This window comes from Sceloporus undulatus, chromosome 4 (genome assembly GCF_019175285.1).
Source record: "Sceloporus undulatus isolate JIND9_A2432 ecotype Alabama chromosome 4, SceUnd_v1.1, whole genome shotgun sequence".
In the NCBI taxonomy this organism is placed as follows: Eukaryota; Metazoa; Chordata; class Lepidosauria; order Squamata; family Phrynosomatidae; genus Sceloporus; species Sceloporus undulatus.
Window position 1 is genome coordinate 138,060,182 of NC_056525.1, and position 23,174 is coordinate 138,083,355.

At 39.5% G+C, this 23,174-nt stretch overlaps 1 protein-coding gene across 4 annotated transcripts in view; it reads left to right on the plus strand.

Annotated features, from left to right (window-relative positions):
• The window catches only part of SLC24A3 (solute carrier family 24 member 3), a 201,524-nt gene that overhangs the window by 27,576 nt on the left and 150,774 nt on the right, over window positions 1-23,174 (plus strand). For 2 of the 4 annotated variants that reach the window (XM_042465485.1, XM_042465486.1), the window contains exon 2: window positions 12,619-12,756. In XM_042465485.1, the coding sequence (XP_042321419.1) occupies window positions 12,619-12,756 (138 nt within the window). Of the gene's footprint in view, window positions 1-4,435; window positions 4,503-12,618; window positions 12,757-15,529; window positions 15,593-23,174 lie in introns of those variants that run through there. The other 2 variants (XM_042465488.1, XM_042465487.1) reach the window with 2 other exon arrangements.

The window sequence follows — 23,174 nt, forward strand, 5'->3', positions numbered from 1 at the left end:
TCTAAATGACTTATACATATCTAAGGTTAGGCTTTCAAATAAACCCAGAAAACTCAGTAGCCCACAGGTAAAAAAAATACTATCCTATTGTCCTCATAAATTTCTATGCCTTTGTAGCATAAAAAAGGAGAAAGGATGGACTTTGATTTTTCTTTTAAAAAATGTATAAAATCCCATGCTTAGAAAATGTTCTGGTTACCATACTCAGAGCATGATCTACCAAAGTTGTCTAGGTGAATAGTTATTTTTAAGCCTAACCAACATGTCATTTTTGATTGTGAAATATGTAGATATGAAGAGAGCTTCACAGTTGCATTATGAAGATTTATTCTGTCCATTGAACCAGGAATGCACCTTGAATATTTGCTTTGAACTTTAACCGAGATCCTTGCTGAGGTTTCTTCTGATTTGCTGTATTTTTCCTTCCCAGTATTATTTAGATTTATCTAGTACACTTACACATGAAGCATTTCATTACTAAAATCTTGTGGTCACTGGAAGAAAGTCTACAGACTGTTTTTTAAAAAAATAACAAACAGTTATATCTGGTGCATACTGCTGACATCCCTGGAAGAAACAGTTCTCCATATCAGGCTATAATGAAGATAAAGTGAAATTATTGTGCAATTCTGATCTCAAATTACTCTGTGAAACTATGTACTGCAGAATTTAATTGGAGGCTTTTATTTTATTTTTTAAAATATTCTTTTTCTGTAAGAAGTGTTTCAGATTCTGTAGATGGGAGGGAGTGTTAATGTGGAAGGGCAGCAACCACATGCATTTTGACAATCACATTTGGTGATTCTTGGCTGTGTCACTTCATACGGGGATGTGGGGATGGGTAGGTTGTAGCTGTAAGTCTCTGTCGCCCAAAATAACAGGATCCCTTTGCCCAGCACATTAATATGTCAGAGAGACTAGACATTTTGTGTGTGAGAGGTTCTCTTGGGGAAGGGAGGCATCATTATTTAAACCTACAACCAAGACTTTAGTGCTTGATTCCATTGTATTTACAACTGTTTCTGTGGATACTGACAAAATAGCACGTTGGCACTGAAAGCTGTATATATTTTAACACAAGATTTACAAAAAGAGGATAAAATATAGGACATACAAATTTATAATGTTGAGAAGGTCTCACATCTATTAATATATCTTAATAATGAGATCAATAAAATATGACTATGATTTTGAGCATGTTTGTATTGGAATCTTTTAAGCTATATTTCAGCTCATTTCCTAGTAACCCAATACAGGAGACCTATAATTCTGCCTGATAGTTAATGGCAGTGAATAAGACCTTCCACAATACTGCTTTACTCAGAATATGAAAGCAAAATACAGTAGACTTGAAGGTGAAAAATCTTCACAAATCCTAATTGTACTTTATCTAGTTAAAGCCAATTTGACAACAACAATTAACCATTTTAAATTCTATGTACAGCAGTACCGGTACATAGAATTGCTGTTGTGATGGGAGATATTAAATAGATAAGACGACACCACAAAGTACACATATAGAAATAGATAGTCATCTTCTGTTTTTAAAATGACTAGAAAAACTTTGAGTTGGTGGGAGACACACAAATCACAGCCTTGGATCTTGGAACCCTTCCCTAGCTCTGTGGGACAGGATTGCTTTATTTTTCCCCTTTCTATGTACAAATTTCACCTTCTTTGATACACCAAAATGCTCTGTATAATTATATATGTAGACATTTTAAAAGAGGGGGAAATCTACAACTGTGTTCTTCCATACCAGTGTACTCTCAATGCTCTCTCTAAAGTTTCCCTTTCCCCTGCTTCTGTTAGGAGTTGCATTAAGAAAAGGGCTTGCCACTGTATCTTACCATTTTGTTGAAGGATTGGCTGGGTTTACACACGTTTTAGTAACTGCAACATGACAGGAGACGTGGAATATTCTAATTGATTTCAGGAGAATCAGTTCACACAGTCAGTGGTCATGTGTGAAGGGTAGAGCAGATGTGGCCAAGTATGGCCTAATGTGGTTTTTTTAATACTGTGATTTACATAATCTGTTACTATGCTGGCTAGGGTATATAGAAATTGTAGGCCAAAAATATTTGGAGAACCACAGTTGGCCACCTGTGTTGTAGCGAAATCAAGGGATTTTCAGGATATATCTGGACCAACCAAGCTATAGCTGGTTCTGATTCAAATTACCATATATACTCATGTATAAGTCGACCTCATATATTAAGTCGAGAGCAATTTTTGGGGCCAAAATCATGGATTTTGATATGACCCGTGGACAAGTCGAGGGTCAAACACTGGGGCATGTTACAAAAGATCCAAAGGGGGAAACAAAGCACCACTTCCCTCCATATATCTTCCTCTCTGGAGTGCTCCCAAGGGTCACAGTCTCAGCATGGAAAATGGGGAAACAAACCTTGGTGCACGTGCTCTCTCTCTCTCTCTCTCTTTTCCCTTTACCAAAGGCATCTGCAAGGCTCATGGCTTGCATAATGGGGTAGAACCCCTCCTCTCTGCCCCTCACTCCCAGGATTTCCAAGGTCCATGACTTGCAAAATGGGGTACAGACCTTTCTCTCTCTCTGCCCTTAACCCCCAGGATAGCCAAGGCTCATAGCTTGCAAAACGGGGTACAAGCCTGGGTATACACACACACACAATCTCTCTCTCTCCCTCCGTCCCTTGCCTCAGCAGCTGTCCGTTAGCTCTGGCTATGAGGAAAGGATGAGGGATAGCAGAGAGAGAGAGAGGTGAACACATGGGGACTCAAACGAGGAGCTGTTTAAAGATCCCTGGCTACAGAAGAAGGTAGGCACTTCTTTTAGGAACTTTATAAGCAGTATTAACTTATTGGCTGTATATAAGTCTACCCATGATTTTGGAGTCCATTTTGGGGCATAAATTTCTCGACATACAGTCAAGTATATACAGTACCCCTGAGAGCTGGTTCTGGCACAAAATATTCCTTTAGAGACTGGTTGAAATACTATTGCAGATAAGAATTTTCATATTATAACTCCTCCCATGTAAACACAATTTGGTTATGGTGCCTTATGCAAACATTTTTCACAAAATGCATAGCTAGACCACATGATACATTGACCATGCATGCCAGTTAGAGAGGCCATGAAGACTGTTTTGAATAAAACCTGCATGATGGCATACCCTCCCAACATTTCACAGAAGAAAATTGTGATACATGTGGCCAAACAACATCAGAGTGCAGTTAAGAAAGCAAAAATTATTAATGATGAACATGCAAGCTAGGAGAGTCTACAACAGTTTACTTTTGCCTGACCCTCTTAGGAAGGACAAGAGTCCATCCCTCCTTTCCTCTCCCAATGCAAACTACTTTTACTCTTTGAGCTTAGTTTTCAGCAATGAAAGTAATCTGAGAACAAAGATAGGAGGAGAAGGCAGAAATTGGGACATTTTAAAAGCAGCTGAAAAGGTAGGATAATAGAGTCAATTGTAACTGTTCCTGCCAAATACTGACAGTTGGAGGGTGTTAATCTATATCAGGTTGTTGGTAAACCATGAAATGTAAGTTTGGTTCCTGCTCTTTGCTTATATACTAGTGTGGATGGGCTTGTTGTTGCTGCCCTAAATACTTAAAAGGCCTAAATATTGTGAGAGGGCTACCCTGTCCAAAAGAAGAAATGTAGGCTGACATGAATGAGAAAATGTGTGCTTGGAAGTACATGACGTTTGAATGTAGCTGGCTATACAGGCGAGCCAGGGATTATGCCAACACTCAAAAGTCCTTTGTTGAAACTTGCAATGATTCTGCAATGACATTGTCACAAATAATTTCCTTTGTACTGTCTGACTAGCCACTTCTGAATGTCTCTTTCTCAACTGTTGTGTGCTCACATGAGCGGCTTCTTTCCTTTGTGTCCCTCTCCATAGTAACATGATTTGAGCAGATTATGAAACACTTCATGTTACTCTATGATATTGTTTTGGGCAAATGAATCTTCCCACCCTATGGAGAGTCTAGCTCTTTCCTATGTTTGTGGGTTGACTTTTAAGAGAACAGTTTCCTTATAGGGGAGAGTACTGGAGAGTCAAAGAAGTTGTTTAGATTGGAACAACTTTATGAGGACAACTGAACTTTGTAACCTTCCTAAGCCATGCCATTTACATTTGAAACCTCCTAGAAATATTTTCTAATAAAATCCAGCTTTGAATTGTAGGAACCTTAACATAAGTAGCAACCTTAACATACCTATATTCAGTAGTTGCTAGTTCGGCATGTATCTCTTAAGAGTTTGGGTTTTGCTTATATTCATGTTATTTCCTGTTTGTTCATCTTAGCCTTGCCCTCTTTCTTCCTAGTTGGGCATAGAGTTGGGCAACCCCTGAAAAGGGTATGACGGAGTGGCTGGAATCCTGAACAAGAGTGCTTGAATGTTTAATTTCTACAAGGAACATTGCTGGGGTTGAAGTTTGCTTCCCACTACCATTGTTTTAACATAGAAGCCAGCCATCTCACGGAGCAAGAGGCAGGTGAGGTAGCTGTCATTACGCAGTAGTTACAAGAAAACATTTTACATATTCTCAAAGGTACCCTTCTGTTAGGACATGATATTTTCATGGCACTCAAAGTCAGTTATTTAACTAATCCTTTCCTTTTGAGTCCTTGCTCAGATTAAGTCCTTGATAAAGACTTTTACCTCATTCATTTTGTTCTGGCCTGCCACTTTGGAGTTGCTATGCTTGCTGTATGAACTCCCTGAGGACACTCGTGGAGAAAAAAAATTGCTTTGCATCTCCTTAGTAATCTTTCAGTCTCATCTGAAGCAGCAAGTGCAGTCCTGCCGGAAAGAGGCACACGTTGATCCAAGGTCTGTTGCCTCATTGTATTGTTTTCTTCCAGAATGGTTCTAAGTAAACTGTCCATCATGCCAAAGATCCACAGGTTGACTCCTTTCATTTTGCTCAGGCCATTTCCCAAATGAGGGTTGTTTCTCATTTCTCCATGAAATCATTTGACCATGGTTCTTATGCAACGTAATCTGAGCATGGAAATGTTACCTTTTTGGGACTAAGGCTCTGAGACTCCACTTCTGAATGGGGGATTCTGAGAGTTTTAGCCCCTCAACAAAAAGCAAAACAAAAACAAAACCCTTTCTGAGGTGTTTATCACACAGAGCTTTTTGGAGATTTTGCAGCTCAGATCCGAGGTGACTCCGGGTCCAATGATGCGAATTCACGTTATAACGTGAATGTGTTATCAGATGAGATTCCTTTCTATGAGAGCTCCTTCTGTGGGGCTTCCACAGTGATTCCAAAGTGACCCCTCATTTTGGTGAAATCAGAAAAAAGGGAATTCACAGAAATTGCATTGAAGCTCACTTCGATTGCACTTCGAATTTGTCTGGTGTGGAAGATCACTCTGATGTCGCCCCCCTTGGCCCCCTGCATCCTGCTCCTTCATCCCCCTCTTCCTCCTTCATGCCATCTCATCCTCTCTGCCACCCATCCCATCATCCCCTGGCTGCTCCTTGAGCCTGATCCTGGCCCCAGTGACCCCCTACGACCTATCCCATCATCCCCTGGCTGCTCCTGCAGTCTGATCCTGGCCCCAGTGACCCGCTGCGACCTATCCCATCATCCCCTGGCTGCTCCTTCATCCCGATGAAGGATGACAGCTAAGGAAGGGGCAGGGAAGGAGGACAGCGTCCAGAGCCCCATTGAGCATGTGCAAGGGTGCCGATTCGAATCGTTGAACCCTCTGGTGTGGTATTACAATGTACACTCACCACGCTTTGCTTGAATACGCATCACGTGACGTGTCTGGAATTGAACTGACTCCGCTTCCCCCCTCAATTCGGAAGGGCAACAGAAAGGCAACCAGGTGTGGTAAAACATCACGTTTTAACGTCAATTCGCATTGCTAGACAGGAGCGACTCCAGATCTGATGTGAAAAAACATCACATTTCACGTTGCTAGAACAGGAATGATGGTGGATATGAGCTGCAAACCCCCCACGTGTGATAAGGCTCTGAGTCATTTCTGTGTTTGGTGTAAAGTTTCAGTCCTAGAGCCCCATCCACACACCCAATAAGATGTGGAAGATTATAACTGAGAGGCAACAGTAAGCAAAAAATACACTTCCACCAGCATTATTACATTGTGATCAACTGTAAGGAAATGTCCCTTTATGATACCAAACTGTCCCCCCCTCACCATGGCTGATTAGTAGCTAAGGTGGCCAGAGGAATAGGGCACAGATTTTTCTCTTCTGTTGGCAGCAGTGTTCAGTGGCTTCATATATTAATTAAGCTTAAAGTGCTCAAGCAAAGAGAAATAGCAAAGGCTTCACTTTAACTGACCTGTTGTTTTGCTAAGCCTGTGAGTAATTTGATATCTGACTTCTGTATCTTTAATAGTTAACAGATAACAATTCTTCAGTGCTGTATGTCCATCCATAGGAACATACTCGGACACTTCTCCGGCCTTCTACTCTCCACTGGCAGAGGATGTGGGGAATGCAGCCGAAAAAAATTGGGGTTGGGGTGAGGGGGGGAGATGTTGTGTAGGTCTATCTGGCACACCTTTATGCTACATTTTCCTGCTTCTGGATCTGTTACAGATACAGGAGCCCTGCCATGTACCCAGCTTGGCAGCTGTAGATTGTGAGGACCCACTTGAAAACATGCCTCAGTATATTTCAAACTGAACAGGAAAAACAGATGATTATTTGTACCCCATCAAACAATTGCACAGTAATATGCAGTATCTGTTCTGATTTAAGCAGATGCCTCATATATGATCAAGTCCAAATATTTACTGTCAGGCACTAAAAAGCATTACATACTCAAAACCAAATACCACTGGATATAGTCCATCCAAAAGTAGCCATGTTGGCCTTTTAGCAAATCCAGTAACATCAAAAATCCATTAAAAAATCCACCAAACATAAAATATCATTGAATGCTAATTGTTAAATACAGCTTACTGAATACAGTTTTTCATGCAAATAACCACTAAACTATTGAACACTATGGCCTAACTCCTATTTTAATCCAAACTAGAGGGCCTTTAGATCAATTGATTTACCTTGTATGTTGATTCACCATTCAACAACTCATTGAATGTGTCTTCTTTGGGACAAACCTACATGATGCAAGCCTATAACTGCTGTTAAATATCTAATATTTGAAATTAAATATAAACAATTGAGACTGTTATGATGTCAAAAATAGCTAAGAGATATTCGTTTAGGAATATTAAGATAATATTTTCTAAGTATATAATAATCAATTCAGCAAAGAAGTATTCTGAGGAAAAAAAAGGGGGGATGGGAAGACTTTGTTTTCATATTTGAACCAGTGTTATATAGCTAAGAATTTCATCTAAAAATCAGGTTGTTCCCATGCTCAAACGACTACACCACACTGGCTCACAAGGCAAAGCTTACATGTATCCAATATTGTCTATATAGTAAACTGGGAGTATTCTGTAACGAAGAGAGCCAATGTGGTGTAATGATTTCAGTGCTGGACTAGGACTCTGGAAGACCAAAGTTCAAATACTCAATCTACCATGGAAACTCACTTGGTGATCTTGTATACAGGGATGTAGCCAGGATTTTGGGCGCAGCAGTGCACACCATTCATTGTATCTAATGGAAGGGGGGATCCGGACCCCCCCTTGGCCTTATCCCTGTTGGATAAGTCATATTCTCTCATCCTCAGATAAGGGCAATGGCAAAACTCCTCTGGGCAAGAAAAGTCTGTAATAGGTTGGCCATAAGGTCACCATAAATTGGAAACAGCTGAGGACACCCAATAAATTATGTATTGAATTCAATAGGGCTTACCTTTCGAGAAGGCATGTAGAAGATTGTACTATATGTTACATCACCTGTAGAGTCCATATTTCTACACAGATGGAAAAAGCTGAGCTGTGACTTTTAAACTTGTTTCTAATACTTGTTTAAATATACTGTACAAGTGGATCTCCAATATAATGTCGTAATATTTTCTCTCTTTCTAACAGCTACTGCTGTTCAGTGAGGGTGGCTTTTAAAAGGGTGGAAGAGGAAAATTATACCTTTGTTATTCCCACCCTGAAAGTCTCCATCTGCATGCTGAAGATATATGTCTTTCACCTGACCGTTTTATAGCTATATTGTGGTGGAGGGTGGTTCTGAAGAGTGGCAAAATGAAGAGAGAGAAAGGCCTTTTGTTGTTTGTTTTCCTGAAATTCCCTTGAATAGTGCAGGGACCAGAGGTGGTTCAAAAAAAATTTTTTATGATACACATCTGCTAACCCATATACTGTACTATTGGGACTTGTACTGTCATTCAGATTGCCCAGGGCCCTTCTGAACACCTATAGAGGAGTATTGGCCTTGTGAAGAGAGTAGTCAGAGACTGTCTGTTAAATCTAGATTGTTTTAATCATTAATCAGGCATGATAAATGGACATTGTTGCCTTTTTTTTCTGGCCTGGTTCCTAGATTTTTAACAGCAACCTGACAAACACTGAAGTTTAGCAGATGATGTTTTTACTGGCATGAATGCAAGTGTTGTGGAAAACATCATTTATGAAATTTCTGAGTAGAGGTTGCTGCTAAGTCTACAACAACAGGGCTGGCAAGAAGGTGACTGCTCTCACAGCAACTTCTTCCACCTGTTAAAAACAAACCCATTTCTTTAAGTGTCATCTCATTCTGGAACCTATGTGGCCAGACCTGTCCAACAGCTCTGTTGCTGAGTTCAGTATTTTCCCCAGTTTCTGATAAGGGAAAGCCCAATGGGAAGGGAGACATAGGAGGAAGAAGGAACTGCAATGTGCTGAACTTGAGCAAGAAAGAGTGAAACTTTTTGTGTGTGTAATGGAAACTTGGCATAAAGCTCCACTAACTTTTTGCTGAAAGGGACTGAGCCATGAGCTGCATTACATACAATGGGCACCCTGCTGTTCTCTCCATGCTTGCAGCCCTGCCAGATGTTGCTGGCACATGAACATGCACTCCCTGCTTAATCAGAGCAACATGCAAGTTTCCAGGATGAACAGGCTCTGGCTGGAGGGGGAAAATCCCTTGGAGAGGTGCCATGTGTTTGTATTGAAGCTGCCAGCCCAGTTTTCCACACCAGCATCTCCTTTAAAGCAGCACAGAGAATGAGGACACTGCATAAGTCACAAACCCATAATAGTTCATCACTGTGCATATCTAGTGCCTTCTGTCTCAGGCTTTGCTCTCCTTTCCGCAAAACTCTTCTGGAAGGGCTTTAGCTTTTGCAGTCGAAGAGTGTTACCAACTACAAATCCCAGAGTTCAGCTTAGGGTGTGGCTTAAGTCCAGAACTGTATCTCCCTGTATGAACCTGCCAGAACACTAAGATCTTCAGGGGATGTTTTTTTCTTGGTCCCACCACCATCACAGACTCACTTGGTGAGGACACAAGAGAGAGAGAGGCCTCTCGGTGGCTGCTCTCACCCACTGGAATGCCCTTCCATGGGAGACTCAGCTGGCCCCCCCTCCCTACTTGCTTTTCATCGGAAAGCCATGATGTTTTTATTTAAGCAGGCATGTGATATATAGTCATGTCAGGGTGGTTTTATGTGTTTATAGGTGTGTTTTAGTCATGCTTTTAACTTGTATATATTTTGGTGTAATTTTATACTGTTTTTAGATTATTTTATTTGTTTTAAATGTTATTGTAACTATTTTTTTAAAAAATTCATCTGTGAGCCACCATGAGTCCCTTCTGGGAGAAAGGTGGTATACAAATGAAATAAATAATAACTAAATAAATTCCATTTCATCTGCTATGGTCCTGGCCTTAGGAGGAGAGAAGAACCACTGGATTTAATCCCCTTCCCCACTATCATTCTCTTCTCCTTTTGTGTCCTGTCTTTTTAGATTGCAAGCCTGAGGGCAGGGAACTGTCTAATTAACAATTTGTAAGCCATCCTGAGAGTGTGAGGTTGAAGGCTTTCATGGCCAGCATCCATAGTTTTTTGTGGGGTTTTCGAGCTATGTGGCCATGTTCCAGAAAAGTTTCTTCCTGATGTTTCACCAGCATCTGTGGCTGGCATCTTCAGAGAAAGAGAGCATTTCTAAAGAGTGGAGTATAAATACATCATCAACAACAAAAAATGTGTAGGGTGGAGCCATGGCAGTTAAAGTGGTGTCAAACTGCATTATTTCTACAGTGCAGATGAATCCATGGTTTGACTCACTGAAGCTTTCAAGCAAAGCTACCCTAATGTCAGGGCTGAAAACTTCAGTCTACATCCTTTTAATCACAGGTACAGTAGACCCACTGAATCCAATTTATTTGAATGGATGAATCTAGTCTAATTGGAACTAACCAATAGGATGCTAGCCATTGCTTCTAGCCCATCTACTTGAACCCACAATCGCCAATGCCCTTAAGCATACCCACAGCCTTAGAGCACCCCTGAAGCTTCCTACAGGAGTGGTCTGCATATTTCATGCCTCAGAAAGTAGCAAGGTGGAGGAGACAGCCTTGTGTCTTGAACTGGCTGTAAAACTATGTACTGGTTAATGAACTATGACAATGGCATTGCTCTCTTCAAATAGCCTACTCGCATTTAAACTGATTAAAATTAATTGATATATTTCAAAAATCAAATAATCCTTGGATACATATGCCTAGGGTTCACTTAGTATGCTTATACGTTTTTAGACATCCAGTAGACAAACACAAGCAGAAAGTTATTACAGAGAAATGCTTGTTAAAAAAGAGAACAAACTCACCATGGCTGGGTTCTATTTTGTCCTGCATTCTGCTTTCAAGAGCCTTTTAATGCACTTTACTTTAGTAAGTTGCTGTAGCTATTTATTTTGTTTAAATTCGCTTTGCAATTTCAAGCTGAGTTGACACTGAGGAAAGCAATATTCATGTGCACCAGTTGTACATATAAGAAAGGATCATGTAGCTCAGTAACCACTCATGTTTCATACATAAAAAGGTCCCAGGCTCAACCCGTGACATTTCTGTTTAAAAGTATTTAAGGTAGCTGGTAGAGAAGGAGCATTGCTGAGACTTAAGAAAGTCTTTATTGAAATTAATCAGTTTTGACTATTCTTCATCTTTCCTAACTAGATACTATTCTGGATTTCTCTCATGACAGTTGTTTTACCCATTCCCTTCTCCCTCAACCATCAGTTGCTTTGAGGTATCCTACAATAGTTTCTGCTGGGCTGAACTACAAGTCCTCAACCCCTATGTCCTCTCTTTTATGTCATTTTCTGGTTCCTGTCTCCACTAGGTGTATCTTCAAGTCTATAAAGCTTCCTAGGAGAAACACATACTTAATACACCATACTACCTTTTACTGGATCTATGCAGATCTCCTTAGCCTCAAAATATCCATCACCTCTGTTTGTCCTATCCATATACAGCACTGCTGCAGCATATATTTCTAAACATACAGTACTGTTAAAAAGGAGTTGAAGGTTTCAAGAAATCTCTGGGCCAGCAACATTTCATATAGAAAGTTGACAAACTCATCAACAGTTATCACTACCAGCTATGTAAATATCTGGGGGGAGGAAGGGTGATTCTTCAGTAGTACATTCTGGCTTGGATGTAGGAAGTTCTAGGTTCAATCTCTAATAGTCAATTTCCTTTCCTTCAGACCATGGCTCATAGTATTCCCTGGTTTGATTCTACATACCAGTTCTTATTTGTTGTTGTTGTTGTTGTTGTTGTTGTTGTTGTTGTTGTTATCTACCCTTGAGTCAATCCTGAACCATGGTGACCCTGTACATGAGACATCTCCAAGACTCCCTATGCTCCACTGCTCTTCTCAGTTCCTGCAAATTCATAGCCATGACCTCCTTAATAGAGTCCATCCATCTTGCATGTGGCCTTCCTCTCTTACTGCTTCCCTCCACCTTTCCTAGCATTATTGTTTTGTCCAGTGAGTTGTGCCTCCCTATGATGTGGCCAAAGTACAACAGCCTTAGTCTTGTCATCTTGGCTTCCAGAGAAATTTCTGGTTTGATCTGCTCTATGACCCAATTGTTTGACTTCTTGACTGTCCATGGTAACCTCAGCACTCTTCTCCAGCACCATGTCTCAAATAAATTAATTCTCTTCCTATCCGCTTTCTTAACTGTCCAGATCTCACATCCATACATGGTAATAGGGGATACAATGGCTTGTATGATTCTAACTTTTGTGCTCTGTTGTATGTCTTTACATTTTAGGATATTTTCTAGTTTTTATAGTAGTTCAATAAGAACAAGAAAATCTGACCTTGAATGCAGTTTATCCTGCCAGTTAGTACTCCCTCTCACTCATTTACAGTCAATATTTTCAGCATTATTCAAAACAAGCTTTCATGGGAATCCATAACAAAGGAAGAATTTCCTAAATTTTGCAGTAGATGGTAGAGGTATAAGGACAAAGAGATACACACATAAGAAGATTTGATCTAGCATTGTGGACTTATATTGACTTTCTGTCCATTCAACCCCTATGACATTTTTTTGGCTGATTATAGTTACTAAAGTAGAACTTAATACATTAGTAGAACCCATTGTCTACTTGCTTCTGTCTCTGAATGTGATGCAGTGCCTTACTGTTTCCTTCCGCCCTGAGTATAATATTTGTTTGGTTCTTTTTCCCTCTAGTTTATGATATTCTGAATTCTGCTTTGGAAACCAGTGACAAGTGGATTGGACGAAGGCTACTGGAGGAAGCTGAGGATAATGTCACAGATAACCCTGAAGAAACAGGGCATCTTTATTTCAAAAACTGCACTGAACCAGGTAACTTTGTCTTCTACCTCCTTATGTGGTTAGAGATGGGTTTGCCAAGCTATAGAGTTTTAGAGTTGCAGAATCATGGCTTTTCTGGCTTTTACATTTAAGTTTTTGATTATCGTGCCTGCATTTGAAATGTAAATGTTGAGCAATCTTTGAAATCAAAATGATGAGGCTGGTAGCGTTTCTGGTTTTCCAGTTGTGTGCAATAAAGTTAATTATATTGAAAGTTTTTGCCGAGTTTTTAAAAATGACAGTTATGTTGTACAGAGGTGGTCTTTCATTATATGAAAATTGTGTGAATGCTCCAAAGAAAAGAAGCAGTATAAATACATTTTGTGGGAAGAGTTTGATTGGAGAACAAGAATGGGAACAGACTGTGAAGTTATTTCTAATGTTTCTTAAAATGGAGCTATTTCTTTTTTATGTTAATTAAAATCAATAGCCCTCTAACTCTGTTGCACAATTATCAAAATAGTTATTGTGCATAAGACAAGATGGTAGGATTCTTCCTCCCCCCAATATGCACAGTCATGAATCATGTTTGCTGAGCCTGAAGTTATATTGTGACAATGAAAGCAAAGGTCAGGACTTAAATCAATGTTGTTGTTTTTTCTGGAGAGAAAAATAGAAGTCCCTCACAGCAAGGGAAGCAGCAAAGGCTTTTCTATAGTTGTCATCTTGGGATTATAAAGGTCAAAGGCTCAAGGGAAGGCTTGTTAAGTACAGTTCATACTTGGGCACTGTGCATCTAATTTGTTGTTTAATCCTTAATAATATTGCTGAGGCAGTTGACTGATCAATCCCTATTTTCAGCATCCCAAATTGAACCTCTCTCCCCCCCCCCATTTTTTTTAATGTGCATTCCAGAAGAGTATTCTTTCTGACAGACTCATTATACAACAATCTGCAGAAATACAGTATTTTCTTCTCTCTAAATCCTAACTCTTTGGTTTCCTTGACATATAGTTTTCATCCACACAAATTACTAAGCAGAAAGGAAATGCTTGATTTTATGGTGATCGTAGTTTAAAATGGAAGTTCAATCTATTTCTTTATTTATATGAAATGTTTATGTCAGGGCTGCGCAACTGTGGCCCAGTGGATGTTGCTGGTTTGATGCTCCAATCAGCGCTAGCAAACATAGCTGATGATGACACTTTATCAGAGTTACAGCTGAAAAATATCTGAAGCAGTAGTTCTCAACCTTTGTTCCTCTCAATGTTTTTGACTTCAGCTCCCATAATCCATCATCATTGGCCATGCTGGTGGAAGCTACTGGGATCTGAAGTAGAAAACAATTGTAAAATTGAATCAGGCATCTGAAGAACACTGGATACTTTTGCATCAGTTTCAGAAATCTGTGTTCTATATGGTTCTTATACCTTTGGTAGGTCCACCTTTTGCCATCACTATGAGGGTTTGAAATCACCTTTTGTTCAAATACTCTTTATCAAGAGTACAGATGATAATTGCAACACTTTTCTGTCCAGTGTGGACTGACAAAATGCTACTGAGGACTGGGGGCAAAATTCCTACATTTTTAGACAAGTTTTATCTGCTTGAAGACCTCCAGTGTGGGAGAACCCAGCCACTGACCCATTCCAGTAATTGGTTTCATTCTGAAACTGCTCTTTAACTTCAGCAAGTTTCCTTTAATATTCAACTTAAATTTACCGTACTATGAGATTTAAGTCCACTAGTCTTGTCCTGTGCTGTAGCAGTCACCTTTCAATTGTTTCTTCTTTAAGTTGAAGATAGCTAGGTCCTTCAGTTGTTCCTTGTAGGACTTGTTTTCCATATCTTTAGCCATCTTTGTTGTCCTCCTCCCAATTTGTCTTTGTCTTTCTTAAAGTGTTGCACCCAGAAAGGGGCATAGTGTTCCAGAGGAGATTTAACTAGTATGAAATAAAACAGAATAATTGCATTCCATTACTGGAAAACTATGGGTGAAATGCCAGGTTCTGTGAGTGAATCTTTTCCTCCTCACTACAGCCCTTTATGTCCCCACAAATTTATGTTCGGAGTAGATTTTAGGGGTGACCTTGTAGAGGAGCAGAAGCTGTTTTCATCATCAAGTTGGATTACCACTCATAGGTTTAATTAATGCAGCTTGAAAATGCACAACCTTTTTTTTCTTTTTGCTGTTTGATCTCACTGTTGACGAATGAGATTGTTTTCTGCAAACCCAGGAACTTTTTATTATGTGCTACTACTACTCTGTGCTTTTTAGTCACAAGCATTATGCCGTCTCCGTGAGACTTTTATGATGCTTCCTGTTCAGGGTGTCTAAGGAATTGCTGGTGAATAGCTTATTTTCTGGAGGGAATCAGGGCTGTTTTGCAGCCTAAAATGAAAAGAAAAATAATATCAGGGATCAGTGATTAAGGCTTTGCTCCCAATAATAGCAGCTGACATTAAAGGGCAATTCAGAGAGGCTATTCAAGAAGCAATTAACTGGCTAATAAGCATCAGTTGTTCCCCAACCATTCTGAATAAGAAACAGCAGTACAGCCTTAACTGCAAAGCAGCGATTTTTTTAAATTCATGTTGGAAGGGATCTTAGAACAAGACTGAACATTACAGAAGTATCTTGGTCATGGGGAAATTCATTACTAGATAATTCAATACTCTATGCTGCATGGAACCTCTGTGTTCTTTCAGTTTCCAGCCAATTGCAGAAAAGCAACTTTATCACAGTTTTTAAAACAAACCAACCAACCATATTCTCTGGTTTGGAAGCATTCAGTGATGAGAAAAGGTGCCCCCCTCCCCATGAGTTACCACTTATGAAGTTATTAAAGACGTATGAGATCTGAGAGCATTCTAACCATCATATGCTGTGAGTGCTTCTAAGATATTCAATCATAATGCTGTACCTTAGTATCTTTAAATAATTATGCATCACAAAACAATCTTAAAAATAATCAGACTAGAGAGTTGAAATATTGATACAGCTTTATAATAACAGGGGGAAAGTTTGTTAAACGTTTTTAAAAACCCACAATAATCTGCAAATATTTGCAGAATTATTTAACTGAGAGCATGGTTTTGCCAATAGCACAATGCATTATAAGACAGTGTTTGCTAGTTCATCCATTTAATTTACAATAGCTTCCCTAGCTATTATCTTTGTACGGTAGGATTATCTGTTTCAAAAGAGTGGAGATTCTGGTAAGTATCTGCATTTCCCTACCCCACCATCAGATTTTAATATTTTATTTTATGGAAGAGGTTTTTCTTAAAAAGCACATTCCTTTTTATTGGAACAACATTTTGTTGATATATGAATATGTGAGGTTTTGAATTACTCAAGACTTTCTGTCTGAAAGAGTTGGTATGCCTAAATACTAAAAATATATATATTTGTATGCTTCCATACTTTGAAAGAATGGATGAGAATATTACTCCATCCATTGCTTCCTGATACAGCATGTCCTTGGTCACAAATCTATACAGGCATGCATATTGGCATGTGTACTGGACCAATATAAAAATACATCCATGGACCTTGAGCAGAGAGCTGTCATGTACGTACAGGTTGTCTCTGCTATGCAAGAGGCAGTGAGGAGTTGTCTCAGAAATACATAGTGCCAAGGATACATACTTTGTCCTAGTAATGACAGCTACAGTAAGAAATTGTGAATTACCTACTGTTTTCCGTAGCAAATTAGGCCCCTAAGGCTTTAATACAAAGTCATGGCCTGACCTGATGCCAAAAAGAAATCAATGCAGTTGGGCCTCCAGGGAGAGACTATTCCAACTGTGGGGTCCTACTGCTGAGAAGGCCTTTTCCTGTGTCCATTGTGGTGGAGAACAATGGAGAGTCCTACCAGCAGGTATTGGTCCACAGCTTTGTGCATAGGAAACAGAGCAGACTGGTTCATAGTAATATCAAAAGAGTAATATCAGAAGAGAGAAAAGGGTCGGAACACCTGTTTTGGACAAGGGTATCCATATTTGCTTGAGAATTTATGGTGGACAGTGGCTGTCCCAACAATGGTGAGATAATTGCCAGAGTTTCAAAGACAAAGAGAACCTGGTGCTGCCCTTCATAGGTTTTGGATTTTAACTTTCATCATCCTCAGCCAACTTAACCAGTGGTCATGAATTCTGAGAGTTGTATCCTGAAACATTTGGTGGACACTAGGCTGTGAAATGCCCTACCCAAGGAAGTTAGGCTGGCCCCATCTCTTTTCGGTTTCAAGAAGGCAGCCCAAATCATGCTGTTCAGCATGGCATTCAGTGTCTGAAATGCTGTTTTACTTGTTTCAAAACTGGATTCTAGGATTAATTTTAGACTGTTTTTAGGAGTTTTTAAAAGAGTATTTTAATGTGTTTTAAAATGTTTTTATCTTTGAACTGTTTTGATTGGCTTGTCTTTGTTCATCACCTTGGGTGCCCTTGTGGGCTGGGATACAGAAATACTTTAAATAAATAGTAATAAATAGTACCCCTCTTCCCATTACTCTCTGATCATGGAAAAACAGGGATTCTTTGATCTGCTTGCCTCCAAGGAGTTGGGGTATGACAAAAGCCCTTAGAGAAAAAAGGGCTTGCCTAACAGCCTTGTAAGGTCCATGAGCTGAAAAATTGCCTTCCCTGCAAATTGTAATGCATGAAGTTATTTCCATTAAAATGATGCTTAAAGTTTCTCTTTTCTGTGGGATTGATGTTGCTATAATAAAAGGACCAAAAGCATTCTAGAGGCTTTAGACTTTCCATGCTGAATCTTAGGCCTGTTACAGACAGGCCAAAATAAAGCTGCTTCGAGTCACTTTGGAGATATGGTATTTCAATGATGCATGCGTCCTAAGAGTCCAAAAGCCACACCAAAGCTGCACTCCAGTCCTTAGAACTGGTGCGTGGCTTTTGCACGGCTTTTGGACTCTTGGGACGCATGCATCATTGAAATACCATATCTCCAAAGTGACTCGAAGCAGCTTTATTTTGGCCTGTCTGTAACAGGCCTTAGTATATCTCAGGTCTTAAGAAATGGTCGTTAATGAGTGCTTTTGAACGCCCCACCTCCAGGTGTGGGAAAGGAGTGGAGAATATTTACTTGCCAAGGCTTTTTGATTGGCCAATTTAGGTTATCTCTTGGGCGACCTGATTATTAGAAGTGTGTCTCTACATGTCTGAAGTTCCTGTGGTTTACATACTTGTATGAGAGCAACTTCTGCCAATTTGCATACAGTAAAAAACACATAGGTTGTGAACCTTGATTGCATTAGGTGATGGTAGCTTGCACGCTACTGTCTGACACGCTCAACCAGCACACATTTTGCTTATACAGGCTTCTAGAATGGAGACGTGAAACAGAGTGTTAGGGGTGAGGGCAACGAATAACATGCATAAACAAACACACCTGATCTTCTCAAGAATATTGCATTTTAGCAAAGGGACTTAAAATGAAACTAAAAGTAATTTTTTGCATATTGATTTTATTTTAAATAAATAATTCCCCCTTCCTAATTTTGCCAAATACAAAACAACAACAACAAAAAAACCCAAAAGAAAATTGCAGTAAGAATATTGAGTATCTTTATGAGGCGATACCAAATATAGACATCAGAAGAATGTAATGTGGTTACTGATCCCAGTAAAAGAAAGAAACAATGTTTTAAAAAATACATACAGTGCATTTGTATAAAAGAAAGAAGGAAAGAAAAGAAAAGAATATTACATTTTATCTGCTTCCTCTCATTCCCAACACATCATTCTGTATGTATTTTTACATAATGTTTTTTTCTATGAATTTTCAATTAAATTTTAAGACATAAGATTACTTAAAAGTGGCTTTCCCAAGTTAGTGCACTTTATATGTTTGGAATGGCTGTTCCCAGTATCCCTTTCCAGTAGCCCTGCTGGAAAGACTGGTGGGAGTTCTTGTTCTCAAATGAAGTCTGTTTTCTTCCCCTCTGCACAGAGGGTCCCCACATTGTTCACATGCTTTCAAGCATGTTGGCAGCTATGCAGTTTCCTTCTCAGTCAGCATCCACAATGCAGTAACTGCGTGAAACGATCTGGTCCAGTCTTTTCTGGGTAGGTGAATATTGCTTGGTGCTTAAGGTGTAACCAGTTTTCCAGCCTTGGAATTAAGGAGCTTGGGAAGGTAATGACTCGGTTTCAGATTTGGATCTTTTCCCCCCCCCCCTTTCCTTTTTTCCCTGGTTATTATACTAGTGTTGACTTTGTGCTGGTTGCTCCATGGAATGACTAACTCAGGTGGAAGTTAACATGGGTGGGGCTGCAATATGGGGAAGTAAGCCATTTCAATCTGCATCTGCAGAGGTACAGACAAGCCCTATAAAGCTAATAAATTACTATGCTTTGCAATTGGCTGGAAAGAATGTTAACATTGTGTATGTGTTGGAAATATCTATGTGTGGTAACTTTCTGGAAGGAGTAGTTTTTTGAAATTGATGGTACTGTACTGTATTAAAAACCAGCAGATTGTCTTAGACCTTGAGTTGGGATTGCTAAACATAGTTTCCAGTAACGACAGCATTTCTTAGAGAATGAGTTACATTTTTGCTAATGATAATAGTTTTGTCTTTCAATAAGCAATATGATCAAAGATGGGGAGCAGCACTTGCTGGAACTAACCAACACCATGCAACAACTTCTTGTTGTTGTTATTGTTGTTGTTGTGTGGCTTCAAGTAGTTTATGACTTATGGCAACCCTATCATAGGGTTTTCTGGGGCTGAGAGGCATGCCTTTGCCCAAGATCACCCAGTGGGGTTCCATGGCTAAATGGGGATTTGAACCCTGGTCTCCAGAGTCATAGACCAATGCCAAACCACTGTGCTACACTGGCTTCTATACAATCACTAGGCGAGAATTTGAGAATGCATGCTTCAAATTTATTTTCACCCTGAAGTTGATTTGATTAGGTCCTTGTGAGATACAAAACAATTAAATTAGAAAACTGAGATATATTTGTAAATGTTTTTTTTCCCTAAAAGTTTATTTGTCTGTTATTCATTTGTCCTATGCTTGTTAGTTTGAAATACATTTTAATTATATATATATATTGGGGGGGAGGAATGATGAGTGGAAATTACATGGATGGCACTCCCATCACAAAACATCTCAGGCTCATTCTTTTGGGGATGAGGGGCTCAATAGTGATAAGGGGGTCATATCAGTCCCCTCTATTTGCCACAAGAGAGCCCAGTGTATTGGAGGACTGGGAAGAAGGATTCAGATTCCTACCAGTGTTGATAGCTCCTGCTGTGTGGAAAGGAGCAGGAATGATTTGAGTGCATGGAGAGTAGAAGTTGAGCCAGGATAATGCCATAAAAGGTGGCGAGAGCTTGTCAAGAGCATCATTTCTTTCACAAGCACGTTCTTTCGCACCTTCTCTTCCTGCACTCCCTGCTTGTCCTCTGGAAGTGAAAAGGTAGTGTAGTTGCTTGCTTCATCAGAAATGCTGCTCTTTCTAGGAATTTGGAGAAGTACTTTTTGCTTGTACCTGCTGCTTATTTTTTAAAAGAAATTTTATTCAAAAGGTTTTAAAGTATTTAAAAGTTACAGAAGTTAGAAATAAGCATAAACACAAAATAAGTAAAAGAAAGAAAGAAAGAAAAAGAAATCAGGAAGCCCTGGGTCTTTCTTCTTCCGTGACCTTACTGATAAGTAGCTTTAGGTAAGCCATTCTCTTCCTGCCTTAGGTCTCCATCTAGATTCTGAATATTAAATGAAGATGATAATACTGACCTGTTCTTACAGGATTTCTGTGCACAGTCAATTCTAAGTGCTGATGATCCTGCTTAACTGAATTGACATTCAACATATTTGGGATGTTTAATTTAAAAAAAAAAATTGATCTATCCTGTTTAAAATGGTTCCTAGTATTTTGATGTGTTCATCATTTTGAGCACTTTCTCAAGGGAGTGTTTTTAGCCAAATAACAAAATGTGGCCACAGTTTGTGTGTGTGCATGCAACATGTATGATAAAGGAGCTACATTTGAAGAGTTGGTCAGGGGCTTGCACATGAAGTCTGCCAGTTCTGCCCTTGCGTCTTGATCAGTTAATCTGTTTGTCAGAATGGGCTTGGTAGAAGTGATTGCTCCACTGAAATGATATGGCCAGTGGCCACATGGATGTGGTCATGCAATCATTTATAATCTTATGGTACAGAATCAAAGCACTTGTTTCACTATGACTGTGGCTCTTGTTCCCTGAGGGCAGAGGTACCAAGTAGACCTGCAGATCAGAACTGGATTTGCTGCTGAATTTCTATGAAGTAGGGAGTAGCAAGAAAGTGTGAAGGCAGGCTTACTGCTGAATATAAAAAAACAAAAATAATGATCATGGAGTTGCTACATAAATTCAGCCTAGACAGTGAGAAAATCGAAATAGTAAGAGTCCTTGTACCTTGGATCAAGCATTGATCTGAAGAGAGACTGCAGCCAAGAAATCAGAAGACTAGGAATGGGAAGGGCAGCTATGAAAGAACTAAAAAGAATTCAAAGGAATAGGGTCAGTGTCGATTGGAGGTCAGCTAACAACAGGAAATAGGTGATTGAATAACAAGTACAAATAAGTAAGTGATTGTAATGTTGGAAGGCTCCATCCCTGCTTCTGTCAGTCTTTTCCCACCTAAAATTACTTTTTATGCCTTTATTAATGCTTAGCTTCCAGTCTCAGAGCTTTATCAGGAGAAAACCAACTCTAGAATTCAAGTGGAAACAAAACTTATATTAGTTTTGTTAGTGATAACTCTTGAATTTTTTTGTAACTTATTAGCATGTTGTTTTACAAGTAAAATGTTTTTTAACCTTAAAAATAGAAATATAGTCCAAAATGACCTCTTAAAATTTAAAGAAATGTTATTTATTACACCAAAATAATTGCACTTTAGATTTATTCCTCATTTTTTAAATTTAGGGTAAAGGAGAGCATTTTCTCCTCCCCAATACTAATTTTACTTATAAAATGTTTTTGCCAAGCTCTGGTATGAGGGAGAAATGCAAGGGACATCACTCTATCTACCCTTTCAGTAAACACATTCATGTACCCACTTTGGAATTATTAAAGCCATCACAGTGCTTCATCACAGAGCTGCCACCGTAGCATCTAGTAAACCCAGTGGTTTAGATGTTGTGATTCTTTTATTACTGATCATATTTTTATTGTTGTTTGCTTCCTTTAGTCCCAAGGTGGAAAGACAAGAGAAAGAAATTCAACAGAGCTGTGCTAGGGTTTTCCTGTGTTTAAATTTCCTCTTCTGAATGGCCCAGTTGTTTTCATGAATGGTCAAGATGCCAAAAACGGTTGGAATGACGTTATTGTTCCCACCTATATCTGACCACCATCCTCATGGCTGAGGTGTCTGCTGTGTCCAATCTCACTCACAATGTGAATTGTCTTGGCTCTGCCAAAGAGCTACAGTGCGTGTAATGAGACTACTGCGATCTGCGTACCCCCACCACCTCCATCAAATTCTCCATCATGGAATCATCTGATACAGTACTGGCCAAAAAGATCAATGCTGCAGTGGTAACACTGTGCTGTGGAAATGTTACTTGGGGGACTTGAGAAAGACCAAGCTAAAATTAGAGATTGGAAATGTTACTTTTTGGACTTTGACTAGGGTTGCCAAGTGAGGACTATCCCAGTCCCTGAGGTTTCAGGGCCAAATCCAAGACCCTTATGATGCCATGGGGGTGGGCCCTGGCGATGTTACAAGGGGCAGCCCCTGGTGATATTATTAATCATGAGACATTAAGGAAGCACCATAGTTAGATAGGCTGTACTATTAAAATAAATTTAAAAAGCAAGTGTAACAAATGAGGAATGAATACACACGCATACATGCACACATTTTTCAAGGCAATATTCTTGCCATGAGATCTTTTACCCAGTGACGGGGAGAGGATCTAGCCCCTGAAATATGCGAATCCTAACTACATTTCCCAGAATCCCATAGTCAGCATGGCAGTGTCCATGCCTAACTACATCTCGCAGAATCTCACAGTCAGTAAGGCCAGTGTCCATGATCTCTTATGTTCTGGCAGTTGTGGTTCAAAAAAGGCACAAAAACTTGGTGCTTATAAACAAAAGGAAATAATTTAGGCTAATATGCAGAATGAGTGAACTCGCAAGAAGCTTGTGATTATGTAATTGCAATCTGTTGGTTCAGGATTTTACCCTTGGGAGGCATGCACTAATCTCAAGTGAACACAGGGAGAAAATCCAAGAGGACACCCACTGTCCTTGAAAGACAAAAAACAGGGTAAATGTTCAGCAGTTGTTAAAAATAAACAAGAAAAAAATAGGCAAGTAGTCTGATCTCAGTCCAAGTTTCAAAGGAAAAACCTTGTGAAATCAGAACCAAGAGGCAATTTTAGCTCAAGTAATTAAGCACACTTCCATATCTGTCCTCCAGTTTTATTTAAGACATTGGACATTG